Below are 22,275 nucleotides of genomic sequence, written 5' to 3' on the forward strand. Positions count from 1 at the left end.
TGCAACTTCCCCGTTTCCACCCTCAGAGGACCCAAGACCAGGTACTCCAGTCTCTATTGCCTATACTTTACCCCATTCTTCCAGGATATCACATCTGTGTGTTCAAATCCTCTCACCCCAGTTGGTGAGTTGAGCTTAAACAAAGTCCCAGGCTGTCCCAGTAGTTTAAAGTCTCTATAGCTTTACTGTATCAAACCACATCAGTCTCAAACTCATACAATAAGAATATAATTCTCGCCTTAATCCTCCTGCACGCTGCTCACAGTTGCTTCCTGCACAGCCTAAGCTTGGCTGCGCTCCATGAGCCTGGTTCTTAGGGAACCAGGCCCTACTGCCACCTCCCACCGTAGTCTGCAGCTGGGGTTTGTGCTTCCCCTTTTACTGTGGCTGAAACTATATCCACCCCCTGGCAGTGCCCTTAAAGCTGCAGACTCCATGAGGGTGTCCTATTCTGGAGGGGGGTCTCCACCACTCATCTCTTAAGTCCATTGGCTCCAGCTCATCCTCAGGGCTACTCAACACTTCCACTTCCATCTCCTCTACCTCTTCTCCCGGTTCTATTAGAACTCTTTCCTGTTCCTGTTCCGCCCCCCTCCTTTAGACAAACTCTCATCCTTCTCCCACGATGCCTGGGCTCTCTTGTCCTTTCCATAGGGCAAAGCCTGGGAAGTTCATCCCCCTCCAGAACCCTTGTGCGTTCTGGGAGTTGGAGTCCGCCTCCCATTCTGATTTCTTTTACTTACTGGATCTCCTTCCTAGGTTTTCCTTACAGCCTGCCACCTTGTATTCACCAGGGGAACATAATGCCCATCACAATACAATATGAAAGGAAAACTGACGGAAGAACAAAATAAAAAGGCCAGTGGCGTGAAATCCCTTCTACTTATCTCTGGTTTATGGACCTTCCAGTGAAAGTCTTGCAGTGCACATTGAAGGGAGGGAAGGATATTTTTCTCACAAAGGATGGATACAGACACCCCCCTCTGCTGTTCCTGGATCAGACATTCTCCACCGAGAACTCTCTTTCTCTGGGACAAGGATGACATGGAGAATTAGATCCTCAAGGGCAGGGTCCAGGGTGGTACCATTGTTCTCCCTCTGCTAAGACATCACTCAGACCCCAGGCTTTGTGAAGCTAACTTGCAGGGCTCCAGCAGTCTTCTGCAGCAGTCTCATGTTGTTTTTTTCTCTCAGTCATGTTGGCCTTCAGAGCAGTAATCTTGCTTGCTGCCAGGGACATGGCCTATTTCCCTAAGGGGCTGGGCAAGAGTTTCTGTCCATATGCTAATATGTACTAGAAAATCTTTCACTTGATAGATACCAATGCCTGCCTGTGAATACCACCTCTAACCAATCTTTGTTGCGTTATAATTATGAATGTCCCTTTGTAAACCGTAGTGATCTATACATGGAACGACGGTATACAAAATGTCTAAATAAATAAAGGACTCGGACCTTTATTTATTTAGACTCTGAAAGTCTTTCTCCTTTCATCTCCCAGCAGAGATTGAGCTCTCTGGTCTGGACTCTGTCCTGCATCAAGCTTCATGCTAGCAGTTGATGGTTGCATTCTGAGAAGATTTTTCAGCACCATCTATGTCAATGACTGTGATTAGCGCTCAGGCAGTCAATGGTCTGCTACCCTGCAGCCTGAGCTCTCCCAGTGCTCTTGTGTATGCATTGATTACTCTTCTTGGCTGGCTTTTGATAGAGGGATTGATCTATTTAAGCACTGACTGGCATATGGCATACATCCCACAGAGCAGAGGTGGTCGACTCCTGTCCTCAAAAGCCACAAACAGGCCTGGTTTTTAGGAAATCCACAATGAATATGCATGAGAAATAATTAGCATATGACGAGGCAGTGCAAACAAATCTACCTCATGCATGTTCATTGTGGATATCCTAAAAACCAGACTTGTTTGTGGTTCTTGAGGACTAGAGTTGGCCACCCCTGCCATAGGAATTCCCTTCACTGGAATAGATCCAGCCTGGTGGAAACCCTAAGAGCCAAATATACTGAACACTTTCAGCATAGACACAAAATGGGAGAAAACCATTAGTACGTCTGGCCTCTAGTCTCTAGCCATCTTGACTTCTGCGTGACTAGCCACCTCCCTTCCCATGACTATCTGTCTATACCCAGGCAATAAAACCAGCCTGGGAAACGTGCAGGCATCTGACCTCATGCTAACTCCCTTGAGTTTTTCCAGAACACTCTACAGTCCAGGACAAACCTTTTACGTTTGAGTACATTTCTGAGACCTCAATTTTGGCCAGGGTGAGATTTGGTATTTTGAAGATTGAATTATCTAGTTGCAGGAAAGTTGTAGCTATTTGCTGTCTATCTGTTGTATTCTATCTCTTCTTCACTTACACAGTGTTGCAGTCTGGTTACTTTTGGTACACTGGTCCTTGATAAAATATAAGTATCTCTGTGAGGTTTAAAGGTCACTGCTGTTTTTCTGGCATGTTGAACCCCCACATTACATGTATTACCACTGCCTGTTAAGTCATTTCAACAGAACGACTACAAAGCTGAAATTCTCCCTATTCATTTTTTTTTTTACTATCTGGAGCTTGGGGTGCGGTAAGAGCGCCTCCTTTCCTTCCTGTATTGTATTTTGTGCCTCTCCAGAGCCAGTCACTAAACCTCATGTAGAGTTGCCTCTTTAGCATGCAGGTTTTTTGGAGGGGGGGTGGAGTTTTAAGTGTGTATGTGGGGGGAGGGGAGGGGGAGAACTGAAAATGTACATGTCAAGGTCCATATTCGGAAGCAGTTAAGCCAGATAACTCAGAAATTATCCAGCTAAACTAACATTTAGGACCTTATCTAGTTAAATCCTTGCTGGATATCTTTGTATCCAGCAATAGTGTTCATAACATGTCGATCAAATTTGAACTAATGACTGGAAGGTGGACAGTATATAAATCTACAGCTCTAACAATAAATTTTCAAAAGGGAAACTGATAAAATAAGGAAAATAGTTCTTATGTTCTTATATGAAAAACTAAGAGGTGCAACTGCAAAGATTAAAAGTGTACAACAGGTGTTGCATCGGAGGTGGATCCTTGGGTCAATGTGGGGTTGATGGTGGGGACCCGTAGGCGAGAACCTACGGGTCCCCACCATCAGCAGGTGGAGTGGGCTGATAGGCAGAGGCCACTGGAGCTTCACCTATACCAGCCCTCGTTCCCCATGGGTTGAGCCTTTGGATGCCGGGGCCGGTAGGACTTAGATGGGCCTTGAGGTTGAATGGCAAGAGAGGTTGGTTCAGCCCAGAGACAGCAGGCAATGGATGGTGTAGTCCTTCACTGGACTGGAAAAGGTACTGGAACTCGGGCGCCAATGGAACAGAACCTACTGAGGGCACTCAAGCAAAGGTAGGCCGATGCCTAATAAGTCCACGTCCAGGGAGTAGGCTAGAAGAGGCATCAATGACAGGTTTGGATCAGGGCCGGCAGCAATGCGAAGATCGTGGCAAGCGATGCTGAGATCTGATCATAGAGAAGTCAATAGCGTTGGTCAATCGAGGCAATGGTCAGGGTCTGGAGATAGTCTGTAGTGTAGTCAGGCGTAGCGGAGATCTGGGTCTGGAGATAGGCTGTAGCATAGTCAGGCGTAGCGAAGTCGAAGTCCGGGCAATCAATCCAAAGCATAAGCAGGACAGGAACGAAAAGAACAGGAACCAGTAACAACGAGGATCGGGAATGAAGAGTAGAGACGAATCTCTAGCAGCAACGAGTACTCGAGTAGCGAGGAGACCTGTCGCAAAGGCAACACTAGGGAGCACGGCCTGAGCTTAAATACAGTGAGTGAGTTTGATGTCATCATCCGGGGCCGCAGCCAGGTTCCCACCACGGGCCCTTCGTAAGGATCAGCGAAGTGCGCGCCTAGGGAGGGGCGTGAGTAATGGCATCTCTCCGCGGACCATATGGAGATGCCCAACGAGCAATGATATCCTGACCTGAAACACTGGGGACTATGGCGGACCCGGAGGCACCAGGGGAGGCCCAAGGTCGGAGCTGGCAGTCCACCGCCGTTAGCGAGGAGCTGGAGTCCTTGTAAGAAGGTGAGGAGGCCATGCCACAGATGGCACGCATAACAACAGGCGTGCACATTGTTTAAAAACACCATCTTAGAAGCGCAGTCCAGATGTATTCCACACATTAAGAAATGTGGAAGAAAGGCAAAACGATTACCAGCATGGTTAAAAGGTAAGGTGAGTGGCTATTTTAGCCAATAAAAATCCTTCAAAAATCGGAAGAAGGATCCATTTGAAGAAAATAAGAAAAAGCATAAGCATTGTCAAGTTAAGTGCAAAACATTAATAAGACAGGCTAAGAAAGAATTTGAAATGAAGTTGGACGTAGAGGCAAAACTCATTAATATAAATGTCTTTAAATATATCCGAAGCAGAAAATCTGCAAGGGAGTTGGTTGGACCATTAGATGACCGAAAGGTTAAAGGGGCTCTTAGGGAAGTAAAGGCCATTGCAGAAAGACTAAATGAATTCTTTGCTTCCGTGTTTACTAATGAGGATGTTGGGGAGATACCGGTTCCAGAGATGGTTTTCAAGGGTGATGAGTCAGATTAACTGAACAAAGTAAAATGAACCTAGAAGATCGACAAACTGAAGAGTAGCAAATCACCTGGACTTAAAAATGACATTTCAGATCTATTAGTTAAAATTTGTACCCTATCACTAAAATCATCCATTGTACTTGAAGACTGGAGGGTGACTAATGTAATCCCAATATTAAAAAAAAAGGGATACAGGAATGATCCAGGAAACAACAGACCATTGAGCCTAAATTCAGTGGCAGGAAAAAATAGTGGAAACTATTCTAAAGACCAAAATCACAGAGCATTTAGAAAGCCATGGTTTAATGGGACACAGTCAGCAAGGATTTACTCAAGGGAAGTCTTGCCTAACAAACCTGCTTCATTTTTTGAAGGGGTTAATAAATATGTGGATAAAGGTGAACCGGTAGATGTAGTGTATTTGGATTTTCAGAAGGCATTTGACAAAGTCCCTCATGAGAGCCTTCTAAGAAAACTAAAAAGTCATGGGATAGGAGGTGATGTCCTTTTGTGGATTACAAACTGGTTAAAAGACAGGAAACAGAGTAGGATTAAATGGTCAATTTTCTCAGTGGAAAAGGGTAACCAGTGGAGTGCCTCAGGGATCTGGATTTCGACCGGTGCTTTTCAATATATTTATAAATGATCTGGAAAGGAATATAATGAGTGAGGTTATCAAATTTGCAGATGATACAAAATTATGCAGAGTAGTTAAATCACAAGCAGATTGTGATAAATTGCAGGAAGACCTTGTGAGACAGGAAGATTGGGCATCCAAATGGCAGATGAAATTTAATGTGGCCAAGTGCAAGGTGTTGCATATAGGGAAAAATAACCCATGCTATATTTATACAATGTTAGGTTCCATATTAGGAGCTAAGACCCAGGAAAAAGATCTAGATGTTATAATGAATAATAAATTGAAATCGTCGGCTCAGTATGCTGCAGTAGTCAAAAAAGCAAACAGAATGTTAGGAATTATTAGAAAGGGAATGGTGAATAAAATGGAAAATGTCATAATGCCTCCGTATTGTTCCTGGTGAGAGCGCACCTTGAGTACCGTGTACAGTTCTGGTTGCTAAAGAGGTTAGGGCTGTTCATCTTAGAGAAGAGATGGCTCAGGGTGGATATGAAAGAGATCTATAAAATCATGAGAGGTTTAGAATGGGTAAATGTAAATTGACTATTTACTTTTGCAGATAATAGAAGGACTAGGGGGCACGCCATGAAGTTAACAAGTAGCACATTTAAAACTAATCGGAGAAAGTTCTTTTTCACTCAACGCACAATTAAGCTCTGGAATTTGTTGCCAGAGGATATGATTAGTGCAGTTAGTGTAGCTGAGTTTAAAAATGGTTTGGATACATAATTGCAGGTAATGAACTTCTTCAAGAAATCAAGTTGCTTTACAGAATAGTCACTGCTATTACTGGCATCAGTGGCATGGGATCTTCTTAGTGTTTGGGTAATTGCCAGGTACATGTGGCCTGGATTGGCCACTGTTAGAAACAGGATGCTGGGCTTGATGGACCCTTGGTCTGACCTAGCATTGCAACTTCTTATGTTCTTAAAATTTGGCCAGATAAGTTAAGTGCATTGCAGGGGCATAACTGGGAGGAGCTGAGTTAGCTGGATAAATTATCTGGCTAAATCTGATCAGCCCATAGACCTATCCTAAAGTAAGCCAGATAAACCTATCCAGCTAAGTATAGCCAGATATATTCAGTGATGCAGTCACTAAGTGTTGCGTGTGCCAGCCGCAGCAGGCCCGCGACCAGGCCCTCTTACCCTCATCTGCCTGTTCCAGCATTTGGCTCCACTTCCCTTGTGGCCATGGGCCGCCCCCTTCGACCCCCCCATGCCACCCCCGATGCTCCTGACTCCACGATGGATGTCCATGCTCCGAGGAAATCCTCCCTAAGTGGTCCGCGGGGAGACGCCGCCATCCTGCGCCGCGCCCCTCCTTAGGCGCGCTCGCATCTCCTCTTCCTTTAAAGAGGCCGCAGCGGGAAACTAACCCACGGCCCTGGATCATGATGTCACTGGGTCCCGGTATACAAGACCGGGTCCAGCACAGTTAGTTGCCTTTGCAACAGGTCTCTACGCTGGTCGTGTACTTCGTTGCCTCCTCTGGTGATTCCTTTGTGTTCCTGGTTCCTGTCTCGTCCATGTTCCTGATTCTGGTCCTGATTTTCTTCCTTGTTCCTGTGCCCTGCATTACTCTACTTGTTCTACGGATTGACTCCCGGACCCAACTTCTGCTTTGCCTGACCACACTACTGATCATCTCCTGGATCCGACCTCTGCTTTGCCTGACCACGCTATTGATTATCTCCTGGACCTGACCATTGCCTTGCCTTACCATTCTACCTTGCCTGCCACCTGCCCTGACTCCAGCCTGTTCAATGACGCTTCTGCTATACTCATTCTGGACTTGGCCTCTCAGGCTTAGGCCTGTTCTTATTTGGGCGCCCCCTGTCTGCCTCTCGTTCCATTTGGCGCCCAGGTCTCTGGGACTCAGCCTTGTCCAGATCTGACCTCCTACTCTTACCGCTGCTGGTCCCTGGCTGACCTCCTCCTCGTCCATAAGAAGACCTCGGCCGGAGGCCCACCTAACTCCAGCCGGCCCCGGGACCCAAGGGCTCAACCAGCGGGGAACGAGGGCTGGTATTGGCGAAGCTCCAGCCGGCCTCCATCAGTCAGCCAGCGCCGCCTACCAACGGTGGGGACCTGTAGAGCTTGCCCTGCGGGTAGCGTCAACCCCCTCCTCGGCTCAAGGGTCCACCTCCTGCGCAACATAAGCCAGCTAACTAGCCGAGTCATACAGCGGCTGAATATGGACCTTATCATGTTTATATTCTGGTTAGGCATGAATAAAATCTTCATGTACACCAGGTTTACCATTGTTTGCTTGTTTTTATTCAATAAAGCTTTTTTCAGTTAAACCTCATGGCCCCAAACAATGATTCGTCAAGGATTCAGTGGGTAGCTGAGTCCATAGCCCCAAAATCTGAGAAAATCAACATTGTTCAGGGGCTCCTTTCTTCATTTGAAGGTACACAGCACTCTAGAGTAGCATTGACCATCCTTGGGGGGGACTATTTTGGCATGGAATTGACATTGACCTGCTTGGCTTCATCCCGCCACCTCTTTCTGAGTATGGACATTAAAGGGACCCTTTCTGCCTCACCGTTGGTGCACTCAATGGATCCACCGTTCACCAACTTAAATCCCTCTGATTCTTTAGGAAATAAAACTAGAATGCATGGGGACTTATTTCACCAGAAGCACACTGGAGATTGGCATGCACTGGGGATGAAGATCACATATTGAGCTTCCTTTTGCTTTTTTTTTTTTCGCTACTGCAGTATTGATGGACAATTTGAGATTGCCCTTTATACCAACCTGCTGCTTTCTGCCAATGGCTGCATCCACTGGGTGCCCCCGGCCATCTACCGCAGCTCCTGCTCTGTCGTTGTCACCTACTTTCCTTTTGATTGGCAAAACTGCACCATGGTTTTCCGGTAGGTCTTTGACTCCTCCCCCTCCGTTGGGGCTCACAGAAGGGCTAGAAAGATCTCATAAATCGAATTTACTAGAGACAATCTATGTACAATACTCTGCCGTTCTCAGTGGCCATGATCCGCCAGTGATTTTATTTGCAGTCTGTGCCTATTAAAAACTGATGAAGAGGAGGAGGAGGGACTGCGTGCTCATAGAGCAATAAAAGTGTTCTTTAATCTGTCCGTAGATATCTACAACTATTGGGAAATTCATATAGTTGCATCTGTAATTTTGTTTACAGGAAACTAATTTGCTGTTGACACAAAATTATTCAAAGTTGTTAAATCACAAGAGGACTATGAGAAATTGCAAGAGGACCCTGCAAAATTGGGAGACCGGGCATGCAACTGGCAAATGAAACTTAATGTATTCAAGTGCAAAGTGATGCACTTAGGGAAGAGTAACCCAAATTATAGCTACAAAATGCAAGGTTCCATATTAGGAGTCACCACTCAGGAAAAGGATCTAGGTGTCATAGTTGATAATACGTTGAAATCTTCTGCTCTGTGTGCAGCAGCAGCAGCAGCCAAGAAAGCAATCAGACTGCTCGGGATTATTAGGAAAGGAATGGAGAATAAAACAGAGAATATCACAATGCCTCTGTATCACTCCATGATGCAAACTTATCTTGAGTATGGTGCAGTTCTGGTCACCACATCTCAAGAAAGATTTAGCAGAATTAGAAAAGATACAGAGAAGGGCAACCAAGATGATAAAGAGGATGGAATGATTCCCCTATGAGGAAAGGCTAAAGAGGTTAGGACTCTTCAGCTTGGAGAAGAGACGGCTGAGGGGAGAAATGATAAAGGTCTATAAAATAATGGAGTGGAATGAATAAATGTTAATTGGTTGTTTACTCTTTCAAAAAGTAGAAAAACAAGGGGACACACAATGAAGTTACTAAGTAATACATTTAAAACTAAGAAAAAATATTTTTTTTTACTCAGTGCATAATTAAGCTCCTGAGTTCATTGCCAGAGGATGTGGTGAAAGCTTTAATGTAGCTGCATGTAACAAAGGTTTGGACAAGTTCCTGGACAAAAAGTCCATTAGCCATTATTAAAATAGAGTTTCAGAAATCCACTGCTAATTCTTGGGATAAGCAGCTTGGGATCCTGCCAGGTACTTGTGACCCGGCTTGGCCACTGTTGGAAACAGGATACTGTGCTTGATGACCTTTGGTCTCACTCAGTATGCAGGGCCGGCGCATCCGTTAAGCAAACATCGGCGGTCGCCTAGGGCGACGAGTCGTAGGGGGCACCGAAGAGCAGCCACGAGGTGCCGCAAGAGGGGCCTATCCCGCTCGCGGCAAAGAGAAATAGAGACTTGTGCTTATCAGGGCCACGAGCAGCACACGCAGTCATCGCTGAAACAGGTGGGGGGGGTGGGGGTGTGCGCGAGCGGGGGAGGGAGGGCAGCGGAAGGGTCGCCTAGGGCGCCCAAAACCCTTGCACCGGCCCTTCCAGTATGGCAAGCCTTACGCTCTTGTGAATGTGGGAGTGATTGGCCTTGTATTCGTTCCCAGGTCCCGGACGTACAGCGCCAATGAAATTGAGCTCCTTCTAGAGATGGAGGAAGGTCAGACCATCGAATGGATTGTGATCGATACCGCGGCTTTTACAGGTATTTCAGGAAGCTGGTGTGAATGATCTGGATGCACACTCTGGAGCACATTTCTAGAGCAGTGCCTTCAGAGGCGACCTCGCCAGCACGCCGGCATTCTTACACGTGGAGGACTCGCGAGGGAAGGAAAACATTGGTTTTTTTTTTTTTTAAATTTCATATTGAAGTGCGTTGAGGTGAGGACGTTTACTGAAGGAAGAATTTGGACAATGGTAACGTTTTGGGCCAAAGAGACTCCCTGTTAGAGAGAACAAGTTGTAAAGTCTGCAGAGAGGTTCCAGACCAGGTTGTGAAACAGAACGGTTTCTAAATTTGCCTTGGACAACGACACTGAGAGAAATAATACTCGCATTAGTACGAGAAGCTGCAAATTGTGCTTTCAGAGCGCTAGGGATATTTATTGTCACATAGCTCCCACTCCCTGCTGCCACAGCATTCAGAAAAGGAAAGAAAAATCCAAGCGTGCAGAATTCTGATTTCTCTTGGTCATTACGGCGGCACAAAATTGTAAAGCGGAGGTATCGGTACACGATAAGAGTTTACCACAGATATTATTGTCCCCCTGCCAAAGCGGCGTGATGAAAGAGGTAGTCTAAGGAGCCAATGCAAAAAAAAAAAAAAAAAACCAACGCAGAAAGCAGGTGCCGAAAAGTCAGCGCCCGCTTTCTTAACGCTCGCACGGCGCTCGCAAGGGGGGGGGGCATCGTGCTATATGCAAATTAGGGGGCACGCCAGCAAGGTGGCGCTAGGGGCTTGCTAACACGAACCCGCGGCGGCTGCCGGTTACGAAAACCGACGCCGGTAAACTCGGCATCGGTTTTCATAACTGGCCAGTAATGAAAATGGATGCCGAGGCGACCCTAGCACCTCTTTGCTAGCGTGACCCCCTAATTTGCATATAGCACGGTGCCCCCCCCCCCTTGCGGGCCCCGTGCGAGCGTTAAGAAAGCGGGCGCTGACTTTTCAGCGCCCGCTTTCCGTGCTTTTTTTTTTTTTTTTGCATCGGCCCCTTAGACGGCTTCTTTCATCACGCTGCCGAAGCGTCCGTTTTCATTACCGGCAGACGGTCAGTTATGAAAACAGATGCCGCCGAGTTTACCGGCGTCGCTCTTCATAACTCGGTGGTCTGCCGAGGTTTTTTTTCTTTTACTTAAGAAGTACAGAAAAGCATTTTTTTCTGCTTTTCTGTACTTCTTTTACATGCGCTCAGCTGTTAACGCTGCTCCAGGCAGGCGTTAATATCTGAGCGATGAATGAGCGCCTGAGACGCACATTTATTTTTTTGCATTGGAGTGAATGAGTAATAGCCTCACGCACGTGCATTTGCATGTGATGAGCGCTATCTCGTTCATTCCGCGTCAGACGCGCGTTAAATAGGCGCTAATCCCCCTATTGCATTAGGGGGTGGATTAGCGCCTATTTATCCCGCGTCCGACTGCGGGTTACACAGAGCACTCGGCTGAGCGCACTTTATTGCATTGGCCCTTATGTTGGAGAAAGGCAGGAACAAGAAGCAGGGCGCTGCACCCAGGCCAGCTCTGGATTTCGAGCCGAACCATTTGTCGCAGTACTAGGCTGGTGCTCCAGATCTGAGGCTCCACAAATGTGAACGCTTTGCTCATTCAGACTGTCCCATGTGGCTTCCTTCCATTATAGCTGGGTGTTCATTAAATTCAATAATCAGTGTGGTGTTCTTGATTGCTGTAATATTTCTACCTGCTCACTCCTGCATGGGTGCTGACAGAAAACGGAGAGTGGGCCATCAAGCACAGGCCAGCCAAAAAAGTGCTGAACCAGCACCTGACCCCGGACGATGTGAATTACCAGGAGATTGTCTTTTACCTGATCATTCAGCGGAAACCACTCTTTTATATCATCAATATAATCGTGCCCTGTGTGCTGATCTCCTCCATTGGAGTGCTGACCTTCTTCTTACCTGCCAAAGGTAGGGACTGATCTGCAATTCATCTCCCCTGTTCCCCTAACCCACCTCGTTCCAGGCCTGCCCTTGTCTCTAGCAATAATTTACTTCGGCATATCTAAGATGCCTGAATCTGCTGATGTAGACCAGGGAGGGGATTATTGCTTGCTCTAGTAAGTTATAAGTACATCTGATGAAAGCCTCTGAATCTCCCCTTATGGGCCTCAGGGGGAAAGGTGCATTGGAGCTCAGAACTACAGTACGGGGGCATTAGAACTCTCGGAGTTTCTGAATTTAAATCCCAGCCCTGGCATGGACTGTGTGACACTGGCAGCCGCTTTATACTCCTGTGCCTCGGTTCTAGTTCCGGTTCTGGCAGTGACTTTGCGTAACTTTGACCAATTCACTTTACTGCCCTGTTGCCTGGGTTATAATCCTAGGCCTGGCACCATGGCTATGAGCCAGTCGCTAGGGATGTGCATTCGTTTCATTTGTTTAATTCGTTTCATATTACATGCTTGTATAGGGAACGTATGAAACGGATGAAACGAATGCACATCCCTATCAGTCGCTTTATTGCCCTGTGTCTGGGTTGTAATGTCAGCTCTGGCACTGACTCTGTGTGGCTTTCAATGAGTCGCTTTATTGCCCTGTACCTCATCTCACCCATTGTAGTTACACGGCATTGTGGTATTGAGTCTGCATGAGCTAAACGAACAAGCAGATCAATAATAAAATGGGACTAGCATTGCTTTTTCCTTTTGAACATAATGCGGGTCATTTTCAGAATGACTTCTGCAGGTAAAACAGTGTCTTCCGTGCAGAGATGACCTTTTTACAAAATCCCTGGCCTGACACCTGGGTAAACATCTGAGTGTTGCCAGTCATTTTTTAATTTATTTACAGTAATCTTTATCCCAGATCATTGATCGCCCAGAGCACATAACATTTTCCTGGACTCAGCAGAGGTACTCCCGGGGCCAGGACTCGGGACAGAGGCGGGGATTTGAACTGACATACATGCTATCTGATTTTTAAAAAGGTCTGCTATTCAGCCACAGAGTGGCTAGTTAAGGTAGCAGGATACAGCTGTCCAGCTGATAAGCGAGATATTCAACGGCGCGGCAGCAGTGTAACCGGCTAACTCCGCTCCTACCAGAAACGCCTGCCGCCTGCTACCAAGTTATGTGCTTATCTTCCAGCCAATCAACTGATTACGCAGCTAGAATGTAGCCTCATGCGGCGATAAATACCACCATTTTACCATTTAGATGGATAACCTTTCAGTTATCCACCTAAATGGCTTTTGAATATTGACCTCTAAGTGTGTAGGTTTTCACAAAAGCTTGTGTGGGCGATTTAGCAGGATAGAATTGGTGGAGGGGATTTTCAGAGCAGACTTATGCAGGTAAATCTGCTTTGGAAATTGGTGAAATTTATGTGAAGACCTATTTCCTGCTAAGACTCAGAACCGATGCCGGGAAATATTTCTTCACAGAGAGGGTTGGTGGATGCCTGGAATGCTGTCCTAGGAGAGGTAGTGAAGTTGAGAACAGTTAATGGATTCAAAAAGACATGGCACAAACACTGCGGATCCCTAAAGGCTTGAAGAAAGTGATGGTGTAACATTTCTGCATGGGGGACAACCTGCATGGAGCGGCAGTTACTACCCTTAACAGAAGGCATGGGGGTAACCTGCATGGAGCGGCAGTTACTACCCTTAACAGAAGGTATGGGGATAACCTGCAAGGAGCGGCAATTACTACCCTTAACAGAAGGCATGGGGGTAACCTGCACAGAGCGACAGTTACTTCCCTTAACAAAAGGCATGGGGTAACCTGCACAGAGCGACAGTTACTATCCTTAACAGAAGGCATGGAGGTAACCTGCATGGAGCGGTAGTTACTTCCCTTAACAGAAGGCATGGGGGTAACCTGCACAGAGCGGCAGTTACTACCCTTAACAGAAGGCATGGGGGTAACCTGCATGGAGCGACAGTTACTGCCCTTAACAGAAGGCATGGGGGTAACCTGCATGGAGCGGTAGTTACTGCCCTTAACAAAAGGCATGGGAGTAACCTGCACGGAGCGGCAGTTACTTCCCTTAACAAAAGGCATGGGGTAACCTGCATGGAGCGACAGTTACTATCCTTAACAGAAGGCATGGAGGTAACCTGCATGGAGCGGTAGTTACTTCCCTTAACAGAAGGCATGGGGGTAACCTGAACGGAGCGACAGTTACTTCCCTTAACAAAAGGCATGGGGGTATCCTGCACGGAGCGGCAGTTACTACCCTTAACAGAAGGCATGGGGGTAACCTGCATGGAGCGACAGTTACTGCCCTTATCAGAAGGCATGGGGGTAACGTGCACGGAGCGGCAGTTACTACCCTTAACAGAAGGCATGGGGGTAACCTGCATGGAGCGACAGTTACTGCCCTTATCAGAAGGCATGGGGGTAACGTGCATGGAGAGGCAGTTACTACCCTTAACAGAAGCATGGGGGTAACCTGCATGGAGTGGCAGTTACTACCATAAGCAAATTGCTGGGCAGTCTGGATGGACCATTTGGTCTTTTATCTGCCATCATTACTATGTCACTATATTTTCTAATTGTTTATTTGTGTACAATGTTACAAAATTATACCCAAAATGCAGTCTGCAGAGCTTGCACTCTGGCCGTGGCTACATATTTGTGTCTGGAATACTATGAATGCGTAGCCACTGCGAGAGATTTCAATTTGCACGGTAAGGGTAGGGAATTCTTATCTGGGAAGGCTCTGAATTTTATTCCTCCTTACCTGACTGCACGGCTTTGTGTTGGCGGCGAGGTGACGCTCTGCTTTCCAATTCCTCCCGTCAGCCGGTGGACAGAAATGCACCTTCTCCGTCAACATTCTCCTGGCGCAGACCGTCTTCCTCTTCCTGATAGCGAAGAAAGTGCCGGAAACGTCTGAGGCAGTGCCGCTCATCTCCAAGTAAGTGACGCTCAGCCCAGCTTTCAAGATTACGCTCTGCCTTTTCCCAGATCCGCAGGCTATGAACGAACAAGCACAGGACGGGCAGCGCCACTCACCTGAGGGTAGAAGGGCGGTGCCACTCACCTTAGTCATGAAACCCCTGTTCTGACGGCCAGTAGAAGTTAGGGGGGCACAGCTAGGATTCATAAGGCAACTCAGCATCCCATCTTCCTTGGCTTTTTTTTCCCCCGAGGGGGGTGGGGTGGTGGGGAGAGCGTTCAAAGCCATGTCCTCTGGTACCGTCCAGTGCAAAAAAAATAAATAAATAAGCCGCATGACCACCCAAGGTTCGGGACGTTTACCGGGGTACTTGATGACTGGAAATCAGACCCAGTCCGCGGCGACACAGTAGGCGGGGGCGGATCTAGAGCTCGTTATCTGGTACCGGGTCACGCTTAAGCTTCAGGTTCTTTTTCTTCGTTTCAGGTACCTCATATTTCTCATCGGGGTGACGATAACCATAATTGCCAACGCCGTCATTGTTTTGAACGTGTCCCTGCGCACGCCACACACGCACTCCATGTCAAAGACAGTTAAAGAGGTAAGGTGAATAAAAAATAACCCCATGCTGGATTAGCTTTCTGGCTGCAGAGTTGGCGCCGCCTTTCAAGGAGAATTTTTTCCTCTGAAATGCGCTGCGGGCTTTACCGCCTGCTTTCGGCGTGCTAGATTTTCCACGAAAAATAACAATCCGCATGTCGCTTCCCAATTCTGCCCCAAACCTGCCTTCCAGGAATACCTCCACAAATCCACATCCCGAGGTCAGCATTCAGCCACCAGTTGTCCAGGTATCTGGATAGACATTATCGGGATAACTTAACCTGGATGATTAGCAGTTCCATCGTGCTGCTCAGCTGAATATACCCGGTTAAAACCAAGTTATCGGGATAACTTTAGGACTGCTGTACAGCACGACCAGTCGTATCCGGATAACTTGCCCGGATAATGTGGAACATTGGTGTTATCTGCACCCCCAAAACACCTCCGATTTTATCCGGATACGTTTTATCTGGCTTAAAACCTACCCAGATAAATCAACGGTGGTCAGCTTGGCGGGATTTTTAAATCCCCGTGGTTTGTCTGCTTGAGTTCCAAACTTAGCCAAACAAATCGTTTGAACATGGACCCCTTTGGGCAGGCTTTTATCCGCTCAGAGAGAAGGCAGTTTTCAGCGCATAAATCGCTATCTGCCCGTCTCAGATTTGCCTTCATTCCGTCCTCTGCCTCCGCCGCTCCCTTTACTTTCTGCGTGATTGTAAGAAGGGAAAGGGCCTGCGTCACTTAATCTACCGCCCCCTGCAGGTCTTCCTGAAGCTGATTCCTCGCTCGCTAGGCATGCACCTGCGCCACGAGAAGACGCTCGCCTGGCCGCGGCCGGTGGCGCGCCGCAGGAGCTCGCTGGGGCTGATGGCGAAGGCGGAGGAGTACATGTTGCGCCAGGCGCGCACGGAGCTCGTGTTCCAGAAGCAGAGGGAACGGGATGGGCTGATGAAGGCGATCTTGGAGAAGATAGGTGAGATGTTTCCCAGGTTAGGGGATATTAGAGGACAGGCACCGCTGCCGCTTGAACTGATGAACGCACGTGCTGGAGACTCCTTTTGCTTTCTGTGGCTTTTACAAAATCTCACGATGGGCTGCTTGTGTCAGAAATGAATGATTTCTGTATGTCACTTAGTGAAAAGTAGAAGTCCATATTCAGAGGTATTTAGCCGGATAACACAAATTAACTCTGTCCCATGGTAGGAGCACAAGATGGCGCCGGCCATCTTGTGCTCCTACCATGTGACAGGGGCCGACCAATGGCACCGGTAGCCCCTGTGACATAGTGAGGGCAAAGGCTATCGGCGCCATTTTGAATACCGGCTGCCGACAGCCCGAGTGCAGAAGATCGCTCCAGGACCCCCGCTGGACCACCAGGGACTTTCAGTAAGTCTTGGGGGGGGGGGGGGGGGTTATTCGTTAGATACGTTGTATTCGTGGGTGTTCGCCATACGTTTCGTGAGCCCACGAATACAACGAATAGGGACATGTATGTTGCGGATTGCCAATACGTCGAAAACGAACGCACACCCCTAGCTGTGACACCATCTATATTCAATAGTGAGGCTGCACCACTGAATATCCCTCCAAAGTTAGCCGGATACGTTTCTCTTGCAATCCGGCTACTAAGTGAATATCAACCTCTAAGTTCTCTGTCTACCTCTCAAGAATGCCAGGTAAGTTGTTACCCAGCGTAACGTGCCCTTCTCCTTCGTTTTTCCATGACTGGCTGCCATTTGTACGGCACATCTGTACAGCCTCCAGTGGAGGACTGTGCCAATGCTGCACGTATGCACAGATTCCCAGCCTAGTAAAGTCAAATCTCAGCGCCACCATTCAACGTCTGAATCTAGTAATGCCCATCCTCCTCCTCTTGTGAAGCTGTCATGCAGACTGGGAGGACCTTCTATCCTGCGCGCATGTTTCTGAAGCACACGAAAGTGCTTTGGGATCCGGGCTGGATGGAAATCCGGCCGCTGTCGCTGAGGGTGCACTGTCCGGAGACTTCTCAGGGTTCACCCCTTTTTGCCTTTCTCTGTTGCTTGTCTTGCATTAGGGATGGGGCTAGAGCACGGCAAGAGCCAGGATCTGTACTGCAGCCTCACCCACGCAGCCCCAGAGATCCGCGCCTGCGTGGAGGCCTGCAACCATATCGCCAAGGCCAAGCAAGAGCAAAGCCAGTTTGACAAGGTGAGTTCTTCACCCACAGCAGCGGACATGAGAGGGACCGGAGGGCCAGTAGACACTGACAGGAAGCATTCCTCCACGTTCTATGAGTGCACGGTAAAAAGCGCATGTAAATCCCATTTGAAATCTGCGAACAGAACTCTCCTCGATGGAGCAGATGGGACCTGTTTGTGTGCACTGCTTCTGATTGCCCATAAAAAAATGTCACAAACTCCCCAGATGCACCTTTTTAAAGGAATCTGTATCCTTTTCAAAGGACTTAGAACAGGTTGGGACCCCTAACATAGGAAACGATGGCAGAAAATTATTCAGGGGACATAAACATTTAAATTCCCACTCAGCCCAATGCCAGCTCCCCACCCCCTCATGAACTCTCAGCCCTTTCTTCCCGCTGCCCTCTGTATCAATCCAAAGCAAGCCAGGAATCTGCTACAGCACCAGCAGTGCCGCACCTTACAACTGCTCAAATCCCCCTTGGGCTTCTAAAAAAAAAAAGGCAGGCTGAGAGCCCAAGGATTACCGAGTATTAAAAATGAAGTGTAGCCCCTTAGCCACTCGAGTATTAAAAATGAGGTGTAGCCCCTGAGCCACTCGAGTATTAAAAATGAAGTGTAGCCCCTTAGCCACTCGAGTATTAAAAATGAGATGTAGCCCCTGAGCCACTCGAGTATTAAAAATGAAGTGTAACCCCTGAGCCACTCGAGTATTAAAAATGAGGTGTAGCCCCTGAGCCACTCGAGTATTAAAAATGAGATGTAGCCCCTGAGCCACTCGAGTATTAAAAATGAAGTGTAACCCCTGAGCCACTGGAGTATTAAAAATGAAGTGTAACCCCCGAGCCACTCGAGTATTAAAAATGAGGTGTAGCCCCTGAGCCACTCGAGTATTAAAAATGAGGTGTAGCCCCTGAGCCACTCGAGTATTAAAAATGAGATGTAGCCCCTGAGCCACTCGAGTATTAAAAATGAAGTGTAACCCCTGAGCCACTGGAGTATTAAAAATGAAGTGTAGCCCCTGAGCCACTCGAGTATTAAAAATGAGGTGTAGCCCCTGAGCCACTCGAGTATTAAAAATGAAGTGTAGCCCCTGAGCCACTCGAGTATTAAAAATGAGGTGTAGCCCCTGAGCCACTCGAGTATTAAAAATGAAGTGTAGCCCCTGAGCCACTCGAGTATTAAAAATGAAGTGTAGCCCCTGAGCCACTCGAGTATTACAAATGAGATGTAGCCCCTGAGCCACTCGAGTATTAAAAATGAAGTGTAGCCCCTGAGCCACTCGAGTATTAAAAATGAGGTGTAGCCCACGAGCCACTCGAGTATTAAAAATGAAGTGTAGCCCCTGAGCCACTCGAGTATTAAAAATGAAGAGTAACCCCTGAGCCACTCGAGTATTAAAAATGAGGTGTAGCCCCTGAGCCACTCGAGATTTAAAAATGAAGTGTAGCCCCCGAGCCACTCGAGTATTAAAAATGAAGTGTAGCCCCTGAGCCACTCGAGTATTAAAAATGAAGTTTATGCCCTGAGCCACTCGAGTATTAAAAATGAAGTGTAACCCCTGCGCCACTCAGGCAGGAGGGTTCAGCTGGGGGCCCTGCGGCCACCGTGCGCACGCCACGGGGCTTCCAAGTTGCCCTGGCAATGGGGAAGGTTTGTTTCGGGGTCCTTACAAGCTCGAGATTCCTTTCCTTGCCTCTGTTTGGGAAGAAACAGCACAACCACACCAATTTGCAGGTCCTTCCGAAAAAAATAAGACGTTTCCCGGGGTAGTAAGGCAAGAGAGTAATGATTATTCTGGTAGCAGCCGCAGCCCCTTTTCCCACTGGCGAGTCTGCCGCAGAGGCCGGGCTGCTTTTCCCGGTCACTTTGGCTGTCTGGAAGTCTTCCAGCAGGGTCCCAGTTAGAAAAAGGAATAAAAGACATATAACCCCCCCGTGGGGTTGTGTTCAGGGCACACGATCTTGTTTATAACCTCCGGGGCTGCCACGACTAACCATTTACCCCCACGTGGACTCTTAATCCCTGGTGATGGGGGGGGACTCTTTTTTTTTTATGAGGAAAAGCTCTCGCTTATGTCCCAGACGACGGAAAGAGGTCGCCAGTGTGTGCTGCTCATGGGGTGAGAGGCCGTAAGAACTCAGAAAGGACCAGGCCTGGGGGTTAACAATAAAGTTTCCTGATTCTTAAAGTTAAACAAAGTCCGTTGTCCAAAATGATGAGTGTACGTCTGACTGTAGTTACAGGGTTTGGGAGTGCAGGCAGGTGTCCTTATTACAGACCTCTGGGCAGAGCCCCTGGTGATGTTAATAAATGCGCTTAACTCTCCCAGCGGCCGCGCTCTGGGAACCCCGGTGAAAGGGTTCCCCTTTGCTCTGAAAATATCCCAGCTTTACAGATCTTCTTGCCCGTGGACCCCCAGCCTGTCCTGTTTCCTCCGGGGGAGATTCAGATGGGATCTCCTTAGCCTTATCTTCCTTCTGTTCAGTTGTTTTTTTTTTTTCTCTCAGCTGTGATTTCTCTTGTGGAAACATCTGGGGGCCAGGCTATTAATCCTGGGCTGAATCCCAGGGGGGAAGGGGGGGATCCTAAACCTTCCCCACTACTCTTTAGTTAAAAAAAACAACTTTAAATCTTAATCTGGACAGCTCCTCCGCCTTCACAGTCTCTCGCAGCAGGATCCATCGCTGGCGCTTGGCTGCCTGTGGGCCAATGCGATATCATCGCGTAAAAAAAAAAAAAGTGCGTCCTAACCGGGCACATCCCCCTGTCCTGGGCCCTCTATGCAATAGGCAAATGAGCTGCCACGTTAAATGGGATTTCATTTGTCAGTGAAAGGACCAATTCCCAATCAGCAGTAAGCGAAGTAGTGAATAAATTAATATTAAGTGCCCGACCCTTAAAATAGAGGCTATTGCCCCACTCCCCACTGAGTGCACGTTGCAGATCTGCCAGGGGCCCCCTTCTGTTATTCAGATATCTAAAAGGAGACGTTCTTTGTAGAATATCTTTTCTCTTTATTGTTAAACAAAAGCACAGAGAGAGAGAGAGAGAGACTGGAAATCTCCTTTACTGATACACATTTTTTGGAAATGAATCAGAAATGTACAAATCATCTCTTCGTCATGCTGAGTTTCTATGCATGGTTGCAAGCTAGCATATTGGCTACACTACATTGATCTGATATTAATTGGAAATTGCTATAATCATCTCAGAATTACCTAGTCTAGGGTGCCATCCACTCGCTGCAAACTTCACCCAAATCCATTTCTATTTCTATTCATTAAAAATGTAATGTCCACACTCTTCACTTGCAGATTCGAGGCACATTACAAAGTGAAAACATACAACAGTATTTCTAAGGTAAAATATTAAAACAATCAATAACTATCATACAAAAACAAAAATATAGCTTGTGAAAAAAATCATCATCATAATGTTTCATTCAGTGGTTCATGAGAAGGCCCCGCAAGCCACCTCACTCACCCCAAATGTGGCCAGACCCATCCTGTGGTCAGCGCTCTGCCCATGAATGCCGTCCAGCGCAGCCCAAGATAGCGCCAGCCGCCACTCCTGCCACTTTCCCTTAGGCACGCATGCATGCAAGCATTTTATAGGACCCACAGCAGGAAACGCTGAGCGGCTCCTTCTGATGATATCAGGCTGACCAGCCTATTTAAGCAAGGGCCTCACAGCATTTTCTTGCCTCAGCAACAGGTTTCCTGCCTTAGCAGTGCATGTTGCTTTCAGGTTTCTGGTTCTTGTATCCTGCGTTCCTGATTCGTCGTCCAGCCTTGCCTCTCCAGCCTTGTCTCATCCAGCCTTCCTCATCCAGTCCTGCCTTGTCCTGTCCGTTGTATGCAGTGTCTTCTGTGTGTCTTTATCCACCCTTGGCCTGACTTCCGGATTCTGATTTCTTGCTTGGCCCTGACCATGATTGCCTGCCGCCTGGACCTGACCACCCTTGTCTGCCACCTGCCCCGACCTTCGCCTGTCCCTGACTCCCTTAGCCTAGTGCCTGCCCCAATTCCGGCATGCCACTGGACTCTTGCTCTACTCGCAGCCCTAAAGACCCACCTAAGTCCTGCTGGCTGCCAGAACCCAAGGGCTCAACCTGCGGGCAAGGCCGCTGGTATAGCTGAAGCTCCAGAATGTCCCGCTACAGGGCACATCCACCAGCTGCCGGTGTAGGCCTCATAGGTTCGCCTTCGAGGCTGCATCACAGAATGCTGACCTTGGGTGGAAAGCATTTCGCTGCATTCATGCCCCTGATCGAATAAAATCAGGGCAGCTGATTCTTAATAAGATTGTCTTATTTAAGAAAGTTAAGAGCCTTTTTATAGGTGTTGTGGCAAATGACGGTCAGGATACCATCAGGTAAGGAGTTCCACATCCTTGGACCTGCAACTGAGAAGGCTCTCTCTCGAGTAAAGTCTAAATGTGCCAAAAGTTATTCTAGTAACTGGCAGCCCACCCACCACCACTGGGCGCCCTGTGGCACTTCTCCATCGCCATGGGAACAGAAGAGAAGAAACAAATATCACCTGAAACTGAAAAAGGGGAAAAAAAAACAGAACTGGAATGTGAGGGAGAGACCCGATCGGAAGCCCCCCCCCCCCCCCCGTCACCAGGGGCAGCTCTGACCGTTGAAAGGCGCTCTGCCACCAGGCACTGTGCACCGTGTGTCGCACGCCAAAGGGGCCCTCCCCTTTGTGCACCTCTTAGTGCAACCTGTAGTGTAAATGCCAGTTAATATCTTTGCAATTGAATATCTATCCTTTGTTTAATATACTTCCTGTTATCCCTTTTTGCTCAATTGTTAAAAATCCTGCATTTTGAGCTTT

The 22,275-nt window shown here is 47.8% G+C and overlaps 1 protein-coding gene across 3 annotated transcripts in view; it reads left to right on the forward strand.

Annotated features, from left to right (window-relative positions):
• CHRNG (cholinergic receptor nicotinic gamma subunit) overlaps positions 1 to 22,275 on the forward strand; it is a 43,306-nt gene that overhangs the window by 19,131 nt on the left and 1,900 nt on the right. For all 3 annotated transcript variants that reach the window (XM_029616651.1, XM_029616653.1, XM_029616654.1), the window contains exons 5-11: positions 7,954 to 8,109; positions 9,675 to 9,772; positions 11,517 to 11,717; positions 14,555 to 14,669; positions 15,138 to 15,252; positions 16,014 to 16,224; positions 17,308 to 17,441. In XM_029616651.1, the coding sequence (XP_029472511.1) occupies positions 7,954 to 8,109; positions 9,675 to 9,772; positions 11,517 to 11,717; positions 14,555 to 14,669; positions 15,138 to 15,252; positions 16,014 to 16,224; positions 17,308 to 17,441 (1,030 nt within the window). The remainder of the gene's footprint in view (positions 1 to 7,953; positions 8,110 to 9,674; positions 9,773 to 11,516; positions 11,718 to 14,554; positions 14,670 to 15,137; positions 15,253 to 16,013; positions 16,225 to 17,307; positions 17,442 to 22,275) is intronic.

This window comes from Rhinatrema bivittatum, chromosome 9 (assembly GCF_901001135.1).
Source record: "Rhinatrema bivittatum chromosome 9, aRhiBiv1.1, whole genome shotgun sequence".
NCBI classification, from domain to species: Eukaryota; Metazoa; Chordata; class Amphibia; order Gymnophiona; family Rhinatrematidae; genus Rhinatrema; species Rhinatrema bivittatum.